This window comes from Scomber japonicus, chromosome 10 (assembly GCF_027409825.1).
Source record: "Scomber japonicus isolate fScoJap1 chromosome 10, fScoJap1.pri, whole genome shotgun sequence".
NCBI lineage: Eukaryota > Metazoa > Chordata > Actinopteri > Scombriformes > Scombridae > Scomber > Scomber japonicus.
The window spans coordinates 7012896-7034341 of record NC_070587.1 but is presented as its reverse complement, the minus strand read 5'-3'; the positions used below and the strand labels follow the sequence as shown (position 1 = coordinate 7034341).

General features: G+C 36.8%; 2 protein-coding genes across 2 annotated transcripts; both read right to left on the bottom strand.

Annotated features, from left to right (window-relative positions):
• Positions 1–1281: 1281 nt before the first annotated feature.
• Positions 1282–7073, bottom strand: LOC128366239 (meprin A subunit beta-like). The gene is made up of 10 exons (XM_053326924.1): positions 7011–7073; positions 6143–6227; positions 5581–5698; positions 5166–5344; positions 4675–4893; positions 3375–3524; positions 2437–2667; positions 1835–2287; positions 1544–1717; positions 1282–1391 (listed from the first exon to the last, which is right to left on the bottom strand). Exons 1-10 carry the CDS (start codon positions 7071–7073, stop codon positions 1282–1284), a joined length of 1782 nt encoding a protein of 593 aa, XP_053182899.1.
• A 2579-nt stretch (positions 7074–9652) lies between these two features.
• LOC128366237 (meprin A subunit beta-like) lies at positions 9653–12701 on the bottom strand. The gene is made up of 10 exons (XM_053326922.1): positions 12659–12701; positions 12428–12513; positions 12235–12331; positions 11994–12111; positions 11734–11912; positions 11259–11477; positions 10994–11141; positions 10646–10893; positions 9939–10379; positions 9653–9831 (listed from the first exon to the last, which is right to left on the bottom strand). The coding sequence occupies exons 1-10, from the start codon at positions 12699–12701 to the stop codon at positions 9653–9655; spliced, it is 1758 nt and encodes a 585-aa protein (XP_053182897.1).
• Between the last annotated feature and the right edge of the window lie 8745 nt (positions 12702–21446).

The window sequence follows — 21446 nt, the reverse complement described above, 5'->3', positions numbered from 1 at the left end:
GGTTCCCAATAAGTCACTTGGCACAAAGATACTGTCTTATAAAGTTATGTCTGTACCGTTAGGTCAAACACAGAAATGGGTGGCTCTCTTTTCATACACTGATATTTTAAGTGCAACCATAATCAACTGATTAAAATATCTGTTATAGCATTTTAACAGGGTTACAATATTTAAAGATGCATTGAATATACTCATTATCATTTGAGTATTTGTTAGCTGTTTAATTTTTTTTAATTATTTCAGACCCCTTACAGTTGATACAAAAACTGTGTAAACCATTTATTTGTTTAAAAAAATAACATATTTCATGAAATCCCACAAAATAGTGAGCATATTTTCAAGTATAGATCAAAATGCGATCCAAAACATGCTCCCACCACCATAATATATTGCAGGTATTTCTTTGACTATCATATGCCGTTGCGCTTAAGATTCAGCATCTACTGCACATTGACAGGTCTGAATTTTTCTGGCTGAATTATCAGCGTGTCAGAAGCATCAGAGCTGACAAGAGGATGAGGACGGGGGAGGACACCATTGCAGGAGAGAAGCCAAAAATGCTGCAACAAGAAGAAATGAATGAATTAAATAAAATTATACAGAGGATCTTTGACTGATACAGTGCTTTGAAAAAGGTTCAGTAACACCTGACTAAATAGTCTTGATTTATTTGGGGAGATAGATAGTTAATACTTTGCTTTGCCTTGTAACCTTATATGTCAGTGCCTCTGTTAGTGTCTGACCACGTGTAGACTGTTGAAGCTAACATTAGCAGTCTCAGTCATCAGTCAGCATCAAAACAAGCTAATTTTAGAGCTTACAGTACAAATCAAAGTGTACCAAAGTGTCAACAGTGAGAAAGAGTGAATCTGAATACCTTTTGTCATCTGTTGTCGTAGGAAGTGGGAGAACAGTGGTTGTGGTCCTGTTAGAGACATCATTTGAAAGGAATATCAGTCATATTTCATTGTTAAATTCCACATATACTGTTGAAGCTAGCATTAGCAGTCTCAGTTATCACTCAGTCAGCATCAAAAGAAGTTCATTAGAGCTAACAAATCAAAGTGTATCAATCTGTTAACTGTGAGAGAGAGTGAATCTGAATACCTGATGTTATCTGTTGTCGCAGGAGGTGGAGGAGCTGTGGTTATGGTCCTATTAAAGGTATCATTTGAAAGGAATAGAGGCCAAATTTCATTGGTAAGTTCCACGTCTTTCATTGGGTTTTGATATAAATAAGAGTTTTTTGGGGTTTTTTTTTCAGATTGATATAAGAATGTCCTACCGTGAATTGCATGGGCCGTTATCTTGCCCTTTGGGAGGATGTGTAATCTTCACTGGTCCCACTTCAGGACATGGTAGAGTATTTCCATTGATGACAGGAGTGAGATCTAGAAAATAAAGGCTGCAGTTATAGATAACAGCTTCCACACAGGTATAAAGTGATTCAATGGTTTCAAACAAGCCTATATGTGTTGTAGAATTCCAACCAGAACAGTTACACTATCAAATTTAGCAGTGAAAATAATTTTTGTTGGCTTGCCTTGGAAGTCGAAGACAAAAATGGCACTCCCTCCCTTGACGAAGTCTCTGGATTGAATTAGTTCCGAAGTTGCAAAATAGCTTCGGCCAATCATGCTGTTTCCAAAGACTGTCTCATTATTCTCATTTACAAATGGGTTTCCATTCTTACGCGGGTCATCCCAAACATACTTTCCTGTTTACAGCAAGCATATAGAACATTAAAAGTCAAAAACTGAATTGGTGACTGAATTGTTTTCATTCAAGAGTTGGTGAAATTTTTGAGGGATATCATCATTTGGTACAATCTTACCATCATTGTCGGTGAGGTTTGGGTCACTGGTGATACTTCTCTGCTTTGACATCTGCAGCTGGATGTTTGGGTTTTGATCTAGCATTTGGAAGGTCACTTGCCTCTCTGGGCAGGGCCACTTCAGCTCATCATCATTTTTACCGGACAACATTTGCACAAACACGCCAACAAATGTCTTGTATAGCGTTATCCCTACCCGGTAAGCATAGCCCCCTCTGGAGTATTGCCGTGGGCTGTATATAGAGGTTCCATAACGACTAGTGCTCAAATGATTCTCGAAATCATTAATCTGTAAAGTGACGTGTGGACATTCGATCTCAGACAGATTGATGTCATCGATTGAGAAGCCGCCTCCCGAGCTTCCTGCTCCTTTTTGAACCTCAAACTCCACCTGGAAATGTTTGGTGGCATTCAGGGAAACATGTTGGAGCTGCCAATGGGATGTTGGTGGACCTGGAGGGAGGATTTTGTGATGATTATATGACACTACTGAAATATTTGTGGGTGCACTATTAGATATAGCTTAACTGTAAACCATTTATCAGCTTGTTAGATGCAATTTAAAATGTAAGATACCAGATAGTCATGCAAGCAGACATTACCAGTGATCTGTCCCATGAGGCGGAGGTTTCCTTTAGTGTCCTTTTCATCTTGAAACTCTCTGATCCAGATGTTAAGTACATCTGACTTGCTTCCGCTGTGGAAGTAGTAGAACTGGAGACACTGGGTGTGACACTCCCTGTTGATTCTCATCCTCTTGGTCTCCAGCCGGGCTGAGTCTCCCTCCGCACCTGATGCTGTGCTAGCATGCATGAAGTAACCTGCACCTTGACCTAGAATGTTATCCAAAATGAATGTGCTATAGCAGTCCTTCATATACTGTACATATTATTATACATACTGTACAATTCAATCAATGTTATATCAGCAAAATCTATATTAAGACTTTTCTTAAAGCCATTGGTCCCACTAAAATGTTAAGTTTAAAATATTTCATATATTTCAGTAAAATTCTATCTTAACATGAAAATACAGCTTTTGTTTCAATCATTTTCTTATTTTTTTTAGGGGTCTTTATATCTTTATATCATTGCTGACAGCTAAAACCTGAGGGATAAAGACAGATCTCCAGCTGGGTCTGCAATCTTTGTTTCATTAAACACTTTGCACTAAACAAATGAAATGGTTTAAAGAATAGGTTTGGGATTTTTGAAGTCTGTCTTAATGAACTACTGACGTCCCTATATGTATGTGGAAATCATCTATGGTTGCTTTTATTGTTCCTTCCCTCTAAGAAACAAGGGACAAAATTCACAGCCTCAATCTTCGGCTGAAGTTTGGGATGCATTTTTATACAGAATGAGGGCTGTGAACTTCCACCTTTCTTACAGTGTAGTCACATTCAGAGAGGATAGCATCAGGCCCAGTGTGGAGAGTAGGAATTGCAACAGCAACCTAACCTATTTCAATGTACATATTGACATGTCAGTATTGTGTTTAGACAGACTTGAAAAAACTCTGAGCCATTTTGAAATCTTACCAGGTTCGCTGCCACTGGTGTGGTCAGAGCTAGGACCACCAGCAGCCTTTTTTTCCATTCTCCAGTCAATGCCACTTCGAGAACAGTGAGTCATTTCACACATGTTCCCATCAGAGAAGCCGCAGTACATCTTAAAAGCAATGGTGGAGTCTGAAGAGGTGAATGGAAAGCACAGGATTGAAGAATATGTGGTGGAAACACACTGGCTCTCCTCTAAGTGAAAATTACCTTAAAAACGGGTAAATAAGACACACCTTTGATATGGCTTTTAAGTGGGGTGTGTCTTTTTCACTGGTGTGTCCTATACACCAGTAAAATGCAGAGAAAGGTTGGATCTGGATGGCTATAGGTCTGTAAAGGGCCGTCCACACTAAGAGTGATAACTATAACAACTATACAACTATGATAACGGTGTGAGCATCCACACTTGGATCCACTGAACTATAACATACTGTACACAACGGTATCAACATTCCATCTCTGTCGGCATCTAATGAAAACAGATATTGATGACCTATTATTGATGTATATTGTGCAGAGAAATAAAAAAAAACAGAACACAGGCCGGGGGACATTCAGTGTGTTGATCAGAAGTATTTCAGGACAGTAGTTGCTGTGATGCGTCAGTATTTACAGACCAAACTGATGGCCAACTTCAATTACACACTGGCAGGGAGCAGAGATCTGAAGCCTCACATTTGTTAATTTTTTTTGTTTTTCCACTGGATTGAAGAGCGGATGATGCTTTGTTTGACTCTAGGACTGACAGAGAGTTAGAGGACAGTGTGCTTGGTGAGCCTTACAGTGGTTTGGGTGCAATATTTGTGCACAGCAACAGCACTAATGAGGTTTTGGGACTCGAATGAGTATACAATTACACACTAATGTGTAAAGTTACAATCTTCTTTTAAAAGGTTTAATTAAAACTCTTGGTCTAAACCGAACCTGGTTTGAGCTAATATATTGGTCAGTGTTTCAAATAAAAGTAGATTGAAAAAGTTTTGGAATACTTTGTGTTTATAAAGAATAGCGACTGGTGCATTCAAATAAATCAGTCTAAAATAGAAACGATATTTTACCCCATGAGACCCCCTAAAATAGACTGCGACTAGACTGTCTTATACAACAGTGCAACTTATTTACCACTTTTTACTGTAGTTGAAAAGGGTGACTGTGATATGGCAACAATTGCTTTTCTGTGGACGATGGCTCATTATGTTCACATTGATTTTAGTCATTTGAAACAAACAATCCAAAGTCATAAAACTGTGTTCAATCCCCTTAAACTCCCAGCACTTACTGCATTTGTAGAGGCGGTTCAGCTCCAGAACATCGCTGGGACTCATTTCCATTCTCTGACCAATCACATCCTGGTATTTGGGGTCTTTGGTGACAATTGTAGACCCATTGCCATTACTGAAAGCATTTGGGCCATAGTGCATCACTGACATGTAGTCATATGGGACTCCGTTGGTGCTGCTTTCTTCTTTGCTAACTTTTTCAAAATTATTCTCGTTTCCTAGGCACACATTAGAGAAACCATCAGTTACAATGTACTGTATTGAAAAATATCGAGAGCAACAATATAGATTTTAAAAAACATAATTTGATTCATTTATTAATGAACAAATACTACTGATTTTATTTATTTTATTTAAACCATGAGTTGATGATAATGCTTGTGTCTTTATTTTTGGATTCATTTATTAATGTACCATTCATTCCAGGTCCTTCATACACCTCGACATAATACGTACAAAATAACAGGAATATTATTTAAAAAGTATTAACCTGATATTATGTTCTCAGTTACAATCGTGACGTGATCATCTCTGTCATATCTGGACTGTTCATGGTAGAAGCCGAGAGCATGGAGAAACTCATGCTCAACAGTGGAAATCTCATCACAGTAACTGCCAATGGAGAGGACCTGTCCTTTTAGTAGTACTCGCCCAATATATGAGTAGCATCTATAATGGGAAAGGCACTCATAAATGTCACATTCAAACATTTATTAATTGATGAAGGTCAGATCCTGAATAAATGTATACATTCATTTTAGCACTGACTGGACCAAAATGCTTTTGAATTGAAAAGATTTAAAGAAATATATTTTTGAAATGATGTATTTATTTATATATATATATGTATATATATACACACACTCATAGTATATAGTATGGTGTAGACAAGACAAAATACATACCCGCCCTGTTTTTCGACAGAAATGTAATAGCGCTCAGAAGCCCTTGGTTTGAAGTCAATGCATGTCTTCAGCCTGAACTGTTCAAAGGCTCTTAGGACGACTCCTTTGGCATTCATCTCTTCCATTGTTTATGTGAATTGTGTTTTAGAGAAAAAAAGAGATGTTAGACAAATGCAATTGATAAATGAGGTATTCTTGTGTATATTATGCTAAGGCTCCGTCCTGGATGCTCAAGTGGAGGTTGGGGTGTTTGTTTTGCACAGTTGATTTCAAGGATAGGGTGACAATTTTTACATTTCCATGTTCCAGCTGACTGATTCTTATTGAACTGTACTGCTTTCTGTATAACTTTAGTTCAGTTTTATCAATAGAGCACCAAATCACAACAAAGGTTATTTCTGGGCACTTTTCACATAGAGCAGGTCTAGATTGTACTCTTTTACAAAAACCCAACATTCCCCCATGAGCAAGCATGACAAACACATTATGTATTCACTAAAGAGTGTAAAGACTCCCACTAATAGTTGTATTCTGGTTATTATGCAGGCAAAATAATATTTACCAAGGCCGTTGGTCAAAACATATGGAACCGGGGATGGCCATAATATGTTCGTATTAATAATGGAACTCCTCTGTATTGACTTCGGCTGTGGATTTATATGAAATGTTATCATGAGAACTGGACCAAAAATTCGTCCATACGGACTTAGTTAACATTTGAATAATTTACCTAAAAATGTTAAACTCACCTTAAGAATATCATCATGTAACAAATCTAAAATAAAGCATAAAAAGTCATTACAAAACAAAACAAAGAAATCAATTAGTAGTAGACAAGGCAGTTAATGTTCTTACAAAGTCACAACAAAGATGTTTTATGAAATACAAGGTTGATAAAAGATTCACCACCATGAGGTCGTTTGACACTTATTGATGGAGCTGTGGTGAGATTTTTTTGCTGTTTCAAATGTCAAGAATGAACTTTGAATGTCAAATAAGAGGATATTTAACCTTACCCTTGTTTGCTTCCGTGATATCCTTTTCCTGTCCAATTTCTACAAAAACACACAAGATGCTTCTTTTTAAATCACAGTACACTCAAGTGATGATGATATTAAGTTAAATTATGAAGTCAAATGAATAATAACAAACTATATGACTTACCCACTATCCCTGGTCCATGCTGTAAAAAATCACATTTGATAACATCAGTATATGTAATCATGTTAGTCTCAAACACAACATTATGTCTTGAAGTCTTCAAATGAATTATGAATACTTATTTTGTAATTAAACTGTTGATTCAAACAGAATTTTGATAAAGACATTTAGATTTTCCTTGTCCTTTAAAACTACTGTTAGGGTTAGGGTTAGGCATCAAGCATCAATACATAATTCTACAGAAAGTACAGTAATAAATAAACTCTCACAGGGTTGACAGGGTTGGAGAAGGCTGTTGCCAAGTTCAACACAAGGAAAATGTATCCTTTCATCGTCAGTCTGCCCACACCAAACTTCCAAACTTCCAAATAGATTTATTAAAAAAAAAAACATGAGAAGACATTCATAATTATTGTTACTGAAATGCAGAAGAGCGAATACACATTTAATGTTTCACTAAATTTACTATGAAAAATCAGTATTTTTTTAATCAAATAGAAATAGAAAATGTTAGTCTGTTATTTACCTTTCTCCAACCTGACTGTCCTTTCCTCAAGTGAACCTGAGTAGCTTTGACAGTGACGGGACACTTTTAAAGAGGCATAGACACCCACTCAGGGGAAACAAAACAGGTTTTACAGCACTGTTCACATACATGAAGTTAAACTGTATATGTCATTCCATGTGGAAATCACTGTTTTGTTTGAAATAGGATAAGATAAAAGATGGTTTGTCATCACCTATCACATGTCAGGTTATTTTCAGGTCTTTGTTAAAAGCACGCCATGTGAGGAATTTCCTTTCATGCCAAACAACAGCCTACAACCATATTTTTCTATCAGGTCTGAATTAAATGAATTACATTTAGCACTGGCCAATAAGAGCAATGCCCAGTAAGATTTTCCTCATCTAGGTGACAAGAATAAAAAGAGTTAAGAGTTCAAATTAATTCAAGAAATGTTCATTGATGTTCTGAAAGTTCTGTAAACTTCTCACCATGAATCCATCTTAAGTTTTGTGTTAATTTTTGAGACTTTTTCATATATTCACTTAACAATCATAGGCTGCCTAAGTAAAGGTTGTCTGTTTATTTGGGGAAACCTGGCAGATTAAAACAAGACAAGTGGTTCTTGGAGGCTATAGGAACTGTAGTGTTTTGAGTTAAAGGACCAATATGTAAAATATTTACAGTACTAACTCATAGAAGTTATCAGAAATTAAAGAAACATGTTAAACTGAAATACTGACTCCTGCAACTATAATACTACAGCCTCTAATTTCTGGTGTGGGGCGTCTGTTTTTGGTTTGGCTTGTGTGATTCAACCCACTGCCCATTCAACCTGATTATGGAGCTGGCACACAATTTTACAACATTACGTGCCACCACCACATAACACAGTGTTAAGAAGTCGTGGTCTTTTTACATATTTCTGTGAGATCAGGTTGATGCTCAGTTTGTCACCCCACATTGTCAAATATGAAACAATGGCAGGCAAAGACAGCATAGACACAGAAGAACGTAAACCAGCTTGATCAACTGAGATAGTTTTCACCTGGTGTAAAAACCCACGTGAGCTTTGAATCTGAGGAGGAGGGAGCAGGGGGAGACAACTCTCTTCAATATTTGATTTGCTTGCTGTCAGTGTTATATATTTCTCCCTTAAATGCTCACATCTACATGCTAACATAGTCAGAGTAGAATATACATAATAAACAGTACATCAGTGATGTTGTAAAACAATTATATTTTATCCTTCATTATTTTATCTGTATTTCTGATTTACCTTTGTTTTGCCTTTTGCACTGCATTGTACTCAATTACTGTTGGATTTTTAGACAAAATAAACGGGCAATTATAAAAAAGGTATAAAAACAAAGCAATAAGATTGACTTAAAGTTATGTATGTTCACCCACAATAAGCTGTGAACATTTTTATTTTGCAGGGTTCCAAAGGTATTTTTGGAGAAACCAGTAAAATTAGAATTAAAAATGGTATACACAGTACACATTACACGCACAAAAAATTAACATCTGAAAGACCTTTTTATTAGCAGATGATTGACTTTGTTCAGTTGACTGATGAGGTCACATACAGCACGTAGCTGAATGGCAGGAAACACAAAGAGGAAGGATAGGAACTCTGATGAGTGAGTGATGAATGACTCTCACATGGCTGATGTCTATTTTCTAAAAGTAAGACACAAAAACATAAGATTAAGTGGTAAAATATATTGAGAACAATTCCAGTATATGGGCAAAAGAAAACTTACCTTTGGGCTGGTATTCCTAGAAAACGGCTGATTTATCTTGATTTCACTTTTGTGTTTGATCTAAAAGAATCCAAACTCAGTGAATGTGTGCTGTGCATATTAAATGTGAATGTAGAGATGTACTAATTTATCTTTGATCTCCATGATATTAAAAAGTTCAGCACTTAACAGTTAATTTAGTAAAGATTTTTGAACTTACCCCGTGTCACATGGTGAATAGTTGTTGGAATAATTTTTAAATTTGCTTGGTAGAGGTTCTGGACAAGGCAGAGAGCTTTTATGCTGCAGACTGGAGATATCTAGACAAGTGCGTAGATTAAAACAACACCACAATATCAGAATTAAATAATGTCAGTGTCAAGAAAAGATCCTTGATCATGTATTTTTGGGTTAAGTGTGCAGTTTCCACCACAAACTCTTGAGCTTACTTGTTTCTAATCAGAGAGACAGAAAAACACTTCAGTCAAGAGAAGCTTACATAACTGTGTTTTTGAAAAAGCAAGAATTACAATTCATAGATGTTATAGATGTGTGCGATACATTTAAATTTAAATAACAGGCTATTAAGTTAAATCAATAATGTGGAATTTTCCACTACAGCATCAGAGTTCAAGGAAATAATATATCTGCTCAAGATTATTCATGATAGCAAACCTTTCATTGAAAGTAGGAAGACAGCAGTGCCCCCCCTCAGGAAGTCTCGGTTCTTAAGTTCCTCCAGGGAAAGAAACGATCTCACACCATGAGCTGGGTTCACATAAACAGATTCTTCTTTCACTCTACTTCGTCTTCCCGCTGTACGGGGGTTGTCAAATGCGGCTACAGAAAAAAATAGAAAACGTGTCTCCTTAAAGATATCAGTGTGATAGTATAATAAATGATTATCAGTCACAGTAGATCACTGAGATATCTCAATAAAAACTCACTGTGTGATGGATCAGTGGTCAAAGTGATCTGATAGGACATCTGTTCTTGAATGTGAGGGTTCTGGTCCAACATGATGAAGGTAATCTGTCTCCATGGACAAGGCCATTCAAGTGTTGAATCATGGTCACCTGACACTAAACGAAAATAAACTCCAAAAAATGTTTCCCGCAAAGCAATAACCATCTGGTAAGCATAACCTTCTGTAGAATACACCCGAGGGCTGAACAGATAAGTGTTGTAGTCAGTGTTTGTCAAAAGCCTCTCAAAGTTCTTGACTTGCCATACTTCATGTGGACACTCAGACTCAGATAGGTTGATATCATCAATGGAAAAGCCTCCCAAAGAGTCTTCATTTCCCTTACGCACTTCAAATACAACCTGGAAAGGCTTAGCCGCATTCAGAGGAACCTTGTGATACTGCCAATCAAAGGTTGGTTCACCTACGGGTAAAGAGGGAAAAAAGTGCTTTTATCAATTGCTGCTTATGGTTTGATTTCATCCTTTTTATTTTTTTCGATGGATAGTTGGATGGATGGTCCACAGATAGTCCACATTGAAATATCTCAGTAACCATTGGAAGACTTTTCCAATACTGAGTCATGATCAAGCAGCAATAAAACTAGTCAACCTGCTTTCTCTAAAAGAGGAATTTCATGTCAGATTACATAGAACACAATTTCAATACTTTTCTCTCTGTTTTCCTTACCAGTGATCTGACCCATGAGGCGGAGATTTCCTGTAGAGTCTTTCTCATCCTGGAACTCCCTGATCCAGATGTTGAGCTGGTCTGACTCGCTCCCACTGTGATAGTAGAAGAACTGGAGACACTGTACATGACACTTCCTAGTGGGGCTCATCTTGTCGGTCTCCAGCCAGGCTGAGTCTCCCTCATGACCAGATGATGTGCTAACATGCATGAAATAACCTGGGGAGTGTTTAAGTTCGGCATTTATAAGCTTATTATTGTTATATTTGATACCGCAGTTATAACCTTATATCTAGTTTGTTGGGACAAATCTTCAGAAAGTTAGTGTTAGGTGCTTTACCCCCCTTCTTGTCAAGGCTGGTGTGGTCAGTAAAAGGCCCTCCAGCAGCAGAGCTCATTCTCTTCCAACCTTTGGTCAAGCCTTTTTCACAATAGCTCATCCCACAGATGTCAACATCGGAGAAGGTGCAATGCCCCATAAAAGAAACTGATGCATCTGCGGTCACACAACAAAAACATACTTCAAATAAGACACAATTAAAACATGTCTTTTTAAGTATGTTTAATGAGGAAGTGCATCATTCTCACCAGCATGCTTACAGTGGAAACTTACTGCAGCTATACAGGCGATTCAATTTATAGACATCAGTGTGGCTCATTTCCATTCTCTGGCCAATTTTGTCCTGGTACTGTGGTAATTTAGTGCCAATTGTCATTCCTGAGTTTTTGGAGAAGTAATTCTGGCCGTAGTGCAATACTGATAAGTAGTCATATGAAGCATTAAATGTTGTACTATATTTCGGGGATAATTTCTGGAAATTACTCTGGTGTCCTGTTGATCAAAAAGACAAAACAAGAACGAAATTATGACATCAGATTTTATAAATCCAAACTGCAAAAATCTCTGAAAAGTGACGCACATTCCTGTTTGCCTTCTATTATGTCAAGCATAGAAATGAAAGATACATTGTATTGGTTGAGAAAAAAATCAATGAGTTTTATATGTTAGTCTAACAATGGTTTTACGTATTGCCATGGTAAGGTATATCAAACAAATGTTTTGAAAGATGAGGATGTTATTATCAAACCGTCCATGATGTTTTTCCAAATGATGGTTACGTAGTCATCTCTGTCATATCTTGATTGTTCATGATAAAAGCCTAGAGCATGGAGAAACTCATGCTCTACTATGCCGAGATGATCACATCGCCGACCGATGGAAACAACTTGGCCACTTTTAATAATCCTTGAAACATAAGAATAGCACCTGCAGAGAGAGAATTGGTAAATAGTAGATGGAGTAAATGTGGAAAGTTAGCAGATTATGTGTGTGGAAAAGCAGAATTACCCTCTATTGCTTCTGACTGAAAGGTAGTATTCCTCGGACTCTCTGGGCTTGAAATCAATACATGACTTCAATCGGAAATGCTCAAAGGCCTGGAGAATGATTCCTTTAGCATTCATATCTGTGCTCATATACAATAAAATCATTATTATTAGGATGTACTTTGTTTTCAGGTTTGATTGTACCTCAGCAATGAATAAACAGTGATCAAGAGAGAAGGTCTACTGATTGCATGATAACTCACCAAGACTGTCCTCTAATACATAAGGAACAGGGATTTCCCACAGCTGCTTCTTATCCAAAACGGCATTCCTGGTAACCCTTGTTTTCATACTAATTTCCTTGTGTGATATAAAGGCATTAAAACAATCAAAACAAACTCAACAAGCTATCCAGCAAAAAATATTGCAAAATAATAAATGTTGCTCATTACTTACTTGCATAATGTCACCCTCAAATAAATCCAGACCTGGAAGGTAAACAAAAAGGTGACTGCTGTTGTCACCGAAAGCTGCAACAAAAACTATAACAGTACATAGCAGGATATTGTTACAGGAGACCATGTGAACCAGTAGTGTGCTTTCTTTGCTGGTGCAAGAAATATACTATCTCATTTATATACTTATATGGAGTATATAAACTTTAATAAAATATTTACCCCATCTTACCTTTATTTATTTCAATTATGTCCAAGTCCTGGTCATAATCCATGTCTTAGGAATAAAACAAATTACATTGTGAGATACAAAAGTACATTCCATTTTTTAAAATAACCTACCCTGCATTTGTATAGTCTATATTCATGTATGCATTATGCTATTTTTAGATTTAAAAGGTGCCCACTTTGTAACCCTGCAAATCCAAGTAATATTGGTCTATATATGGTTTTACCATAGTAGCAACAAAGATATTTTAATTAAGTTTTATTCAATTAAAAGTTTTCTTTTGATCTAATTTCATGACACAAAAACCCTTACCTATAAACAAAGGCTCAAAAGGCTGAAAATGAATAAAACAAATATTATTAGAGTACCCAAATGAATTAAATTCAAACTCAAAGATACTACTTTTTGCAACAATACAAGTAAGTAAATGCTCTTACCTTGACGAGGTGAAGTATCAGCATAACAATTGCAGTTATGCAGTTATACATTATTGTAAATTAATATCCACAAAATGGTAAATATACAGTATTCAAAATAAATAATAAATGAATCAATGAAAATATCTACAAATAAATGCAACTGAAATATCAACACATCTAAATGCTTTAGTTTATTTTTGAGCTGATCTGCTATCTCTTCCAATGTATTAGTTTTCAAGTCTACTGTATAAGCTACAGCTCTACCTAATATGTCAAAAACTCCTACTCAAGTGAAGATACAGTTTAGTTTGTGATACCTAACATGTCCTTCCACAAACATGAAATGTCTCACTAATTAAACATGGCAACCACAGTCTGCCCTCTAGGCCAGTCAAGAATTCAGCTGTCTGACAAATATACTCCTTTAATGCCTCAAGGAAAATGGTTAGCTTTGTGTATGAGAAAGACTTTGACAAAACTGTACGATAAATATTGTTTAACTGAACAACTAAACGTTTGAAATGCCTTCAACTGCTGAAGCAAGTCTCAAAGAGGGGAAATGATATAAAATAAAATAAAAAAGTTCATCGCACATGTGCATCACTTCTAAACTAACATTTTCTCTTCATTTGAATGTGCGCAGACCTCTGGTGTGACACGTGTCCTCACCTTTATGTACTTTGTGACAGAAGTTCTTCAACCAGTTGATCTAGTTTTAGTCATAATACTTGAAATGGCACCACTAGTGGAGCAGAACTCAAAGCGAGGACAGGAGAGCACACACACACACACACACACACACACACACACACACACACACACACACACACACACACACACACTGCTTATTGCCTATTAACACAAGCTGTGGGCTGTTTAAGAATATGCAGATTTTAGTACACTTAGGCAAATAACTTCATGTGCAGTTGAGAAAAAAGAGCCCAACAGAAGGTAAAGTCTCTGTCAAACAGAATAATCCATACACATGCAGAAGAGACCAAATCTGTCTCATTGAAATATGTTAACAGCTATTTGACAGATTACTATCACATTTTATTTTGGACAGTGTGTGTAACTGATCTACACAGATTCTTACAACCTTACAGGAAGTGTTTTTTTCATGGCCAATGAAAAGAGTCTGGATGGAAATTTTTAAACTCTCAGTACTCACTTATATGAGTATGTATCTGTTGTTCGTTCTCATTATTATGATGTTTAGTTTTTTTAATGTATCTCTAAATGTATATGTTATCTATCTGTTTATGGTAACACAACTGTTAGTAGGGTGTCAATAAGTCAGTCGGTTGAACATAAAATGGCAGCTGTATCATTACACATTACTGAGTATATATCAATCAATCAATCAATCAATCAATCAATCAATCAATCAATCAATCAATCAATCAATCAATCAAACTTTATTTATATAGCACCTATCATACAAGTTACTGCAGTTCAAAGTGCTTTACAGTTGATTGACAAGCAGATAATAACAGAACAAGTGACAATATTTAAAAAAATGTTGAGAGAACAGGAACAAGAACAAAGACCAAATTAAAAAGAAGAAAAACTAAACATATATTCAAAAATGCTTTAATTAGTTATAATAATAAACATTTATGTTTCTGAATGAACAGTATCATACAATCTCCAAAACAACAAATACCACACATGTCACATTGTCACATGTTAAATGCTACAACTCCTCCCCATGTTGAGATGTCCAGGATACTAATGATAATACTACATGAAACTCCTCTCAATTAAACGTTTTAACCACTCTGCTGCCTGCACAACAATATTTACATCTACTCTTGACTTGTTGACCACTAGGAATTCATTTGTCACAATCAGACAATTAAAACGAATTTGAAAGGGGGGAAAAAATCTAAAAATAACTTTAATTGGTTTCACTTACAGGCTTATGGATGTCACTGAAAAGACACAACAAGGGTGTGGGGGAGAGGCATGAGAAGGTTCCTCCTCTGTGTACAAAAGTCCCCCAACTGGTCAGTCTGGCTAACATTGGAAGCAATGTTATGTCAGGACTTACATCATACCTTGTCAGAAGAAAAATGACAGTGTGACACGGGTACTTTCACCACCACATTCTAGTAAAATCCAGGACCCTGATATAGGTTCAGAGACAACAAAGCAACACAGAAGAGTCAATCAATCAATCTCAATCTTTGTATAGCGCCAAATCACAACAAAGTCATCTCAAGGCACTTTACACACAGAGCATCTCTAAACCATACTCTTCAGGTTTAATTTTTTAGACCCAACATTCCGACATGAGCAAGCACTGGCCACAGATAGTGGCAAGGAAAAACTCCCTTTTAACGGGAAGAAACCTCAGGCAGAACCAGGATCAAAGTGGGCGGCCATCTGCCTCGACCGGTTGGGATAGAGAGGAGAGAGAGGAAGGATAGGAGAGGAAAACACAATGAAAATCAACATTGAAGTTAGAAGGTCCGGGACTGGAATCTGTCATCCAGACGTCTACAGGCCCAGATTATCTGTGAGACAAGAAAGCACAGACAACTCCGGAGAAGAAGTTTAGGTTATTGAATGCATTAATAGTACATGAACCTTAATGCATATAGATAGATGGATAGATAGAGAGAGGGAGGAGGAGAGAGGAGCTCAAAGCATCATGGGAGTCCCCTGGCGGTCTAAGCCTATAGCAGCATAAACTGGAGCTGGTCCAAGACAAGCCTGGCCAGCCCTGCTTTATGTCTTTTAATTTATTTTTGTATTTTATATGTAATTTTGGACCTCATTTGAGCTGTTATGTCTTTTATTTATGATGTCTTATTTATTCTTTTGTACAGCACTTTGGTCAACTTTGGTTGTTTTAACGTGCTTAAAAAAATAAAGTTGGATTGGATAACTATAAGCTTTATCAGAAAGGAATTTTTTAAGCCTACTCTTAAATGTAGAGAGGGTGTCTGTCCCCCAGACCGAATATGAGAGATGGTTCCACAGGAGAGGAGCCTGATAGCTGAAGGCTCTGCCTCCCATTCTACTTTTAGAGATACTAGGAACCACCAGTAAGCCTGCACGCTGGGAGCGCAGTGTTCTGGTCGGTACATAAGGTACTATAAGCTCTTTTAGATATGATGGAGCCTGACCATTGAGAGCTTTGAAAGTGAGGAGAAGGATTTCTTTTTTTCTTTTTTTTTAAAGATTTTGTTGGTATAGACACCTTTATTTATCTGTAGACCAACAGGAAACATGGGAGAGAGGAGGGCAAAGGACCTCCGATCAAGGATTTGAACCGGGGTCGGGTGCGTATATGGCATGTGCTCTAACCAAATTCAATTCTAGATTTTATGGGAAGCCAATGCAGTGAATCCGAAATGGGAGTACTATAATCTCTCTTTCTAGTTTTTGTCAGTATGCATGCAGCTGCATTCTGGAGCAGCTGGAGGGTATTAAAAGACTTGTTAGGACAGCCTGATAATAATGAATTACAATAAACCAGCCTAGAAGTAACAAATGCATGGACTAGTTTTTCAGCATTATTTTGTGACAGAATGGGTGATTTTTCCAATATTACGCAAATGAAATTTGTTTTATGTGGGAATTGAAGGACAGATCCTGATCAAATATAACTCCCAGGTTCCTTAAAGTGGTGCTGGAGGCCAGAGTAATGCCATCCAGAGTGACTTGTGTACTAACCTTCTTAGGTCACAAAATAAATAAATACCTAAAAACTTAGACAGACAAAGATGTCTGTGACACAGCAACATCAAACTAAAAAATATGAAATACCCAAGAGTAATTTAAACACATACTTATGCATATCTATTCATCGATCATGGGAATTATGTAATAACTAGACTCACCTGACATCAATGTGAAGTTAGTTATTTCAACACAGCCAAGCTCAAGGAATCTTTCTCAGTACAGACCTGACTGCTAATTATGATGGGAATGATGTTACGACAGTTGCACTGTTTTTCATCCAATTAGCGCAGGTAGTTTTTACTGCTTTTGTAATGACAGGCTTCTCCACATTTTTGACATACAGATACCCATGCCCCTGCCTATTGAAATCTGACTGCGTGTTGTTTTTATTAGTATTTGTCTGTCAGCAGTGTATTTTATGGTTGGTTGAGGCAGACTTCCATGTGTCTGCATCAACATCATGCAGTTCACGTTAGAGCACATCTGAGGCTTTGGGAATTCAGGGGGAGCCTTGATGAATCTGAGAATCATAATTTTAAAAAGTACTCCACTTTGATAGTTATATTCATAAGGTTTTACTCAAACCAATGTCAGAAAGCTTTTTGCATGAAAATATTGATGATCATTTTGTAAAGAGGTTGACTCTTCACTGAGTGCACATATTACAACAACAATCTGTTGCTGATTAATTGAAGATGGCTAAAGTTCCCTTAATGGATGATGTTTTCACTTCACTGCAATTTATCCAGACACTTTGACAGGATCGGATTGGATGTTCACCTTTTTCAACCCAGCTGAAATTATGCATGGCCAAGCATTATGAAAACCCACAGATATTTACAGTACTTCATTTCCTAAGATAATCAAATCTGCAAAGGTACCTACATTTCTAAATTTCAGCCTAAATTACAGGGACATGTGAAACATAATACACAAGACAACAGGAATATTTCCATTTGATGTACCAGTGCAACCATGAAAACATTGTATACATTTTTTTAATCTCACTAATGTTGGCAATGAGCGGAGTGGTCTTGCTGTGCTTTGACTGAAATTATTATTATTTGTATAAAAGTGAAAAACAAAAGTCAAATTAAAAACATTTTTTAACAGATTTGTTGTTGCATGTCATTATCAGTAGTGAAATGGGCTGTGTGACATACATGATACAGCATCTGAACATACAGGTAAAAGTATAAATGACAATATGAATACCATATTAGTGTGATATGCTTCATAGAAGGAAATATACCGAAACGGATGCCTGTTGCAAAAATAAAACCTGTACAAACATACACAAATGTTCTATTCAGGACAGGGAAGCCTTTTAAGATTTTTATGTTTTTAGTTTCAGAAAAAGCTAGATTGATCAGTTAAGAAAATGCGTTGCATTGCCAAACTTTTGCAATACAAGGAGGTAGTATGTTGAAAGAGGATCGGTGTAAAAAGCACATACCAGACAGTCAACAACACAAAGGACAAAGACACTGATAATACTCTGCTCATCTCATCTGTCATCTTAGTTATGACGCATAAAAGTGTTAAAAAGGTTGGAAAAATGAGCTGTGCACATACCAAGAATACATACAAGGACCACACAATCTGCCTGTAGACTCCGTAAGCAGGTACACACAAATACACGTTGACTGATGGACATTCAGCTTTGATGGACCATCCTGCAGCTACAGTCAAGAGTCATTTTTCAAATGTCATGCAGAACAATAGTTGACATTGACTTGTCCTTGTTTGGGATGGTTTGTTTAGGGTCACACAGACCCTGCTGCTGTATGTGTAAAAACAAATCAATAATTCTTGCTGTTACCCTAACCCTAACCCTAACACTCCTTCAGCCTTTCTCACTTCCCCAGATCTTTATATTTCTATAAGTTTTGAATCAAAATCTTGTTTATTTGTTCCTGCCCATAATTACAGATAATTACTTCTTGTATATTTTATCACTACTAAAAAAGTAAAGTTTCTTAAACTGAACCTGTCCTGGCTGTGATCCTGTTTCTGGGTCCTCAGTCCTGTTGCCTTGTATGAAAACCACGACACAACAATGTTTCCCCCTTCAAATATGTGTGTCTGTATGTAAAAACGTACTGTAGTACAGTGATGAAGGTGAAAAATTAAATGACCACAACATGACCACAAAGCATAGGGAAATATGCAATGTTTTAAATGTTATAACATGTATTCATTAGCATACACAATACCAGGTCCAAACTGTTGGCTGGTACTGTATATATATAATAATTTTGTTTGTCAAGGTGTCAATCACATACAAAGAAATACTCTATACCGTATGTTATTCTACATAATGCCATTAGTTATATGTAGGCTCAAAGCAACATTATGTGATTATTTTACCTTCAGCTTCAAAATCACTGTGACGGTACACTGACATATGATTGGGAGAACGGCACCTCTTTCATCCCCACTCCGTGCCCTGAACGGCTGCATTATGTAACGTCAATTCTATGAGTATGTGCAGATCATAGACTGTATATGGTGCAGATGGGTGTTTAGCTAATAAGTGACATCTGGCTCGCCTGATGAGCCCTTAGGTGAATTACAATAACTTGTTATTTTACCAATATGTAACTATGAACTAACACACATACACATACTAGCAGCCACCTGACTGGATTTTCCACGGTGTATGAAAATGATCGTAACATAAGTCAGTATAATGCTAGCTGTTAGCATTTTAGCACACAGCTGCTGTGGGTCCAGATGTTGATGATCATGGAAGTAACATCTGCCAGAAGCACAGTGAGGGATGCCAGACTGCTGCCGCTAAATGTCCAGCTGACGCTTTGCTAGCAGTCTAGACATGGCAGAAGTGTTGAAGTCTGCTCCACTTCAAATAGTGTTCTCTCTTGTTACGATAGTGCAGTATCCTAAATGCTCAGATATCAAGATAATTAAATGCACCAAAATCCTGTAATTATCACTGGCAGCAGAGGCCGCTGTTCCTGCTGCTCTGCAGAAGTTACATAATCTTGCTTTAATTAGACCCGAGAGAACTCTAAATCTAAATCCCTGTAGGCCACTCTTATAAACAAATTGTTATAAAACTCATGAGGTCTCTGAAATCCCAACTAGAAGTAATGTGTAATTTTCTGACACCTCATCATATTAAAATCTCACCAAACTTTAGTAGATTTCAAAGTGACTGGCAAGCAATAGAAGTTCATGGACATTCACACAGGTATGTTGCGTCACCAAAGTTAAAAATAGTAAATGAACATTACTTACATGATTTTGTACCTTTTGTTCCTCATTCCTGGCAAACAAACAACACCAAACACATTTTCATTGTCCAAGACAGGTGCTCAGGATCTCTTATCTATCTCAAATGCTGATTAAAGTGAACTTGTTTTGCACGTTCTTTCTGTCTTCATTTAGTATTTTTAATCATGCTGAGTTTATTTCATAATTTTTTTAGCAAAACATCTACTGCTGCTGTTTCAAAAACTTCAAATTAAGACATTTTGTATTGCATGTTTACTTAACAAAAAGGGAACAATTAACTGTCTCTGTTGTGTTTGAGATATACTGTATACATATTTCAGCTTTATTAAACCATTGCATACATGCTTGTGCAGGGATATTCAACAAAATGGAAATTTTGAAAGGTTGATACAGAATATTTAATTGCAACTAAATGCTAGCCACAGAGAACCTGTGCCCACTCATTCATTCTAAATTACCCTTTATGAAACTAATAAAAACAGAAATATTTGATTCACATTTAAGTCTTCACACTGCTCTGCCATAGTTTCACCACTGGGTGGCAGTGTAGCCTCTTGTATTGACATGGCACATACTAACAACTTATTTGGTAAAAACAGTGACACTGTTGCATTACTTACGCTTTGTCCAAAAGGAGTTAAACTTTTTCACTACACATATACATAGACAGGTGTAATATTTTGTTCAAGGTCAATTTGACACAAGAATGGGAGAAGCTGTTGATCAGTCTGCCAACCCTACAAATAACCAACCCAATCCATTGTTTCAACAGCTGACTTTTTTTACTGCTTAAACCTATAAAATACATGTCAAGCCTGTAGATTAAGAGCCACTTTCTGTATTGTATGAACAATAAAGCAGAAGGCTAAACTGCCAAATTTGTACAAATTGCATCACATTATTTTTGCTTTCCAAAATAAACTACCTTTTTGAAGCTTATGGTATTCATTTCTTTTCAAGTAAGAACTGTTGATAAAAGATTGAATTTTCAAGTAATCTGTGGAAACAACACATCTCTTATTGTATTGTATTATATAATAAAGTTCCCTTATGGGCTGGGCTATCTAAAACCAGCCTAGCCCATAGGGGACAACAAGTTGGAACAAAAGCACAGTTTGAGAGAATTTACAATGACAAACAACGTGAGACAGCAATCTCTCATCTCTACAGGCACTGATCAGCTTATCAAATCAGAATGCAATAGTCCAGTAACATCTAATCTACATCAAAACAAGACTGGATCTCTGTTTCTCATTACCGTAAAAAAAAAAAATCCAAAACAAACAAGATGTGTCTCGTTCAAAGAAAGTCCTGCATCAAAAAGGAACCCCCACCTCAGTGGTCTGCGTCGTAGAGATTGAATGGGGCAGACACACGTCTAGCCCCTAGTATTAAAAAGCAGCAGTTGGGATCAAGGCCTA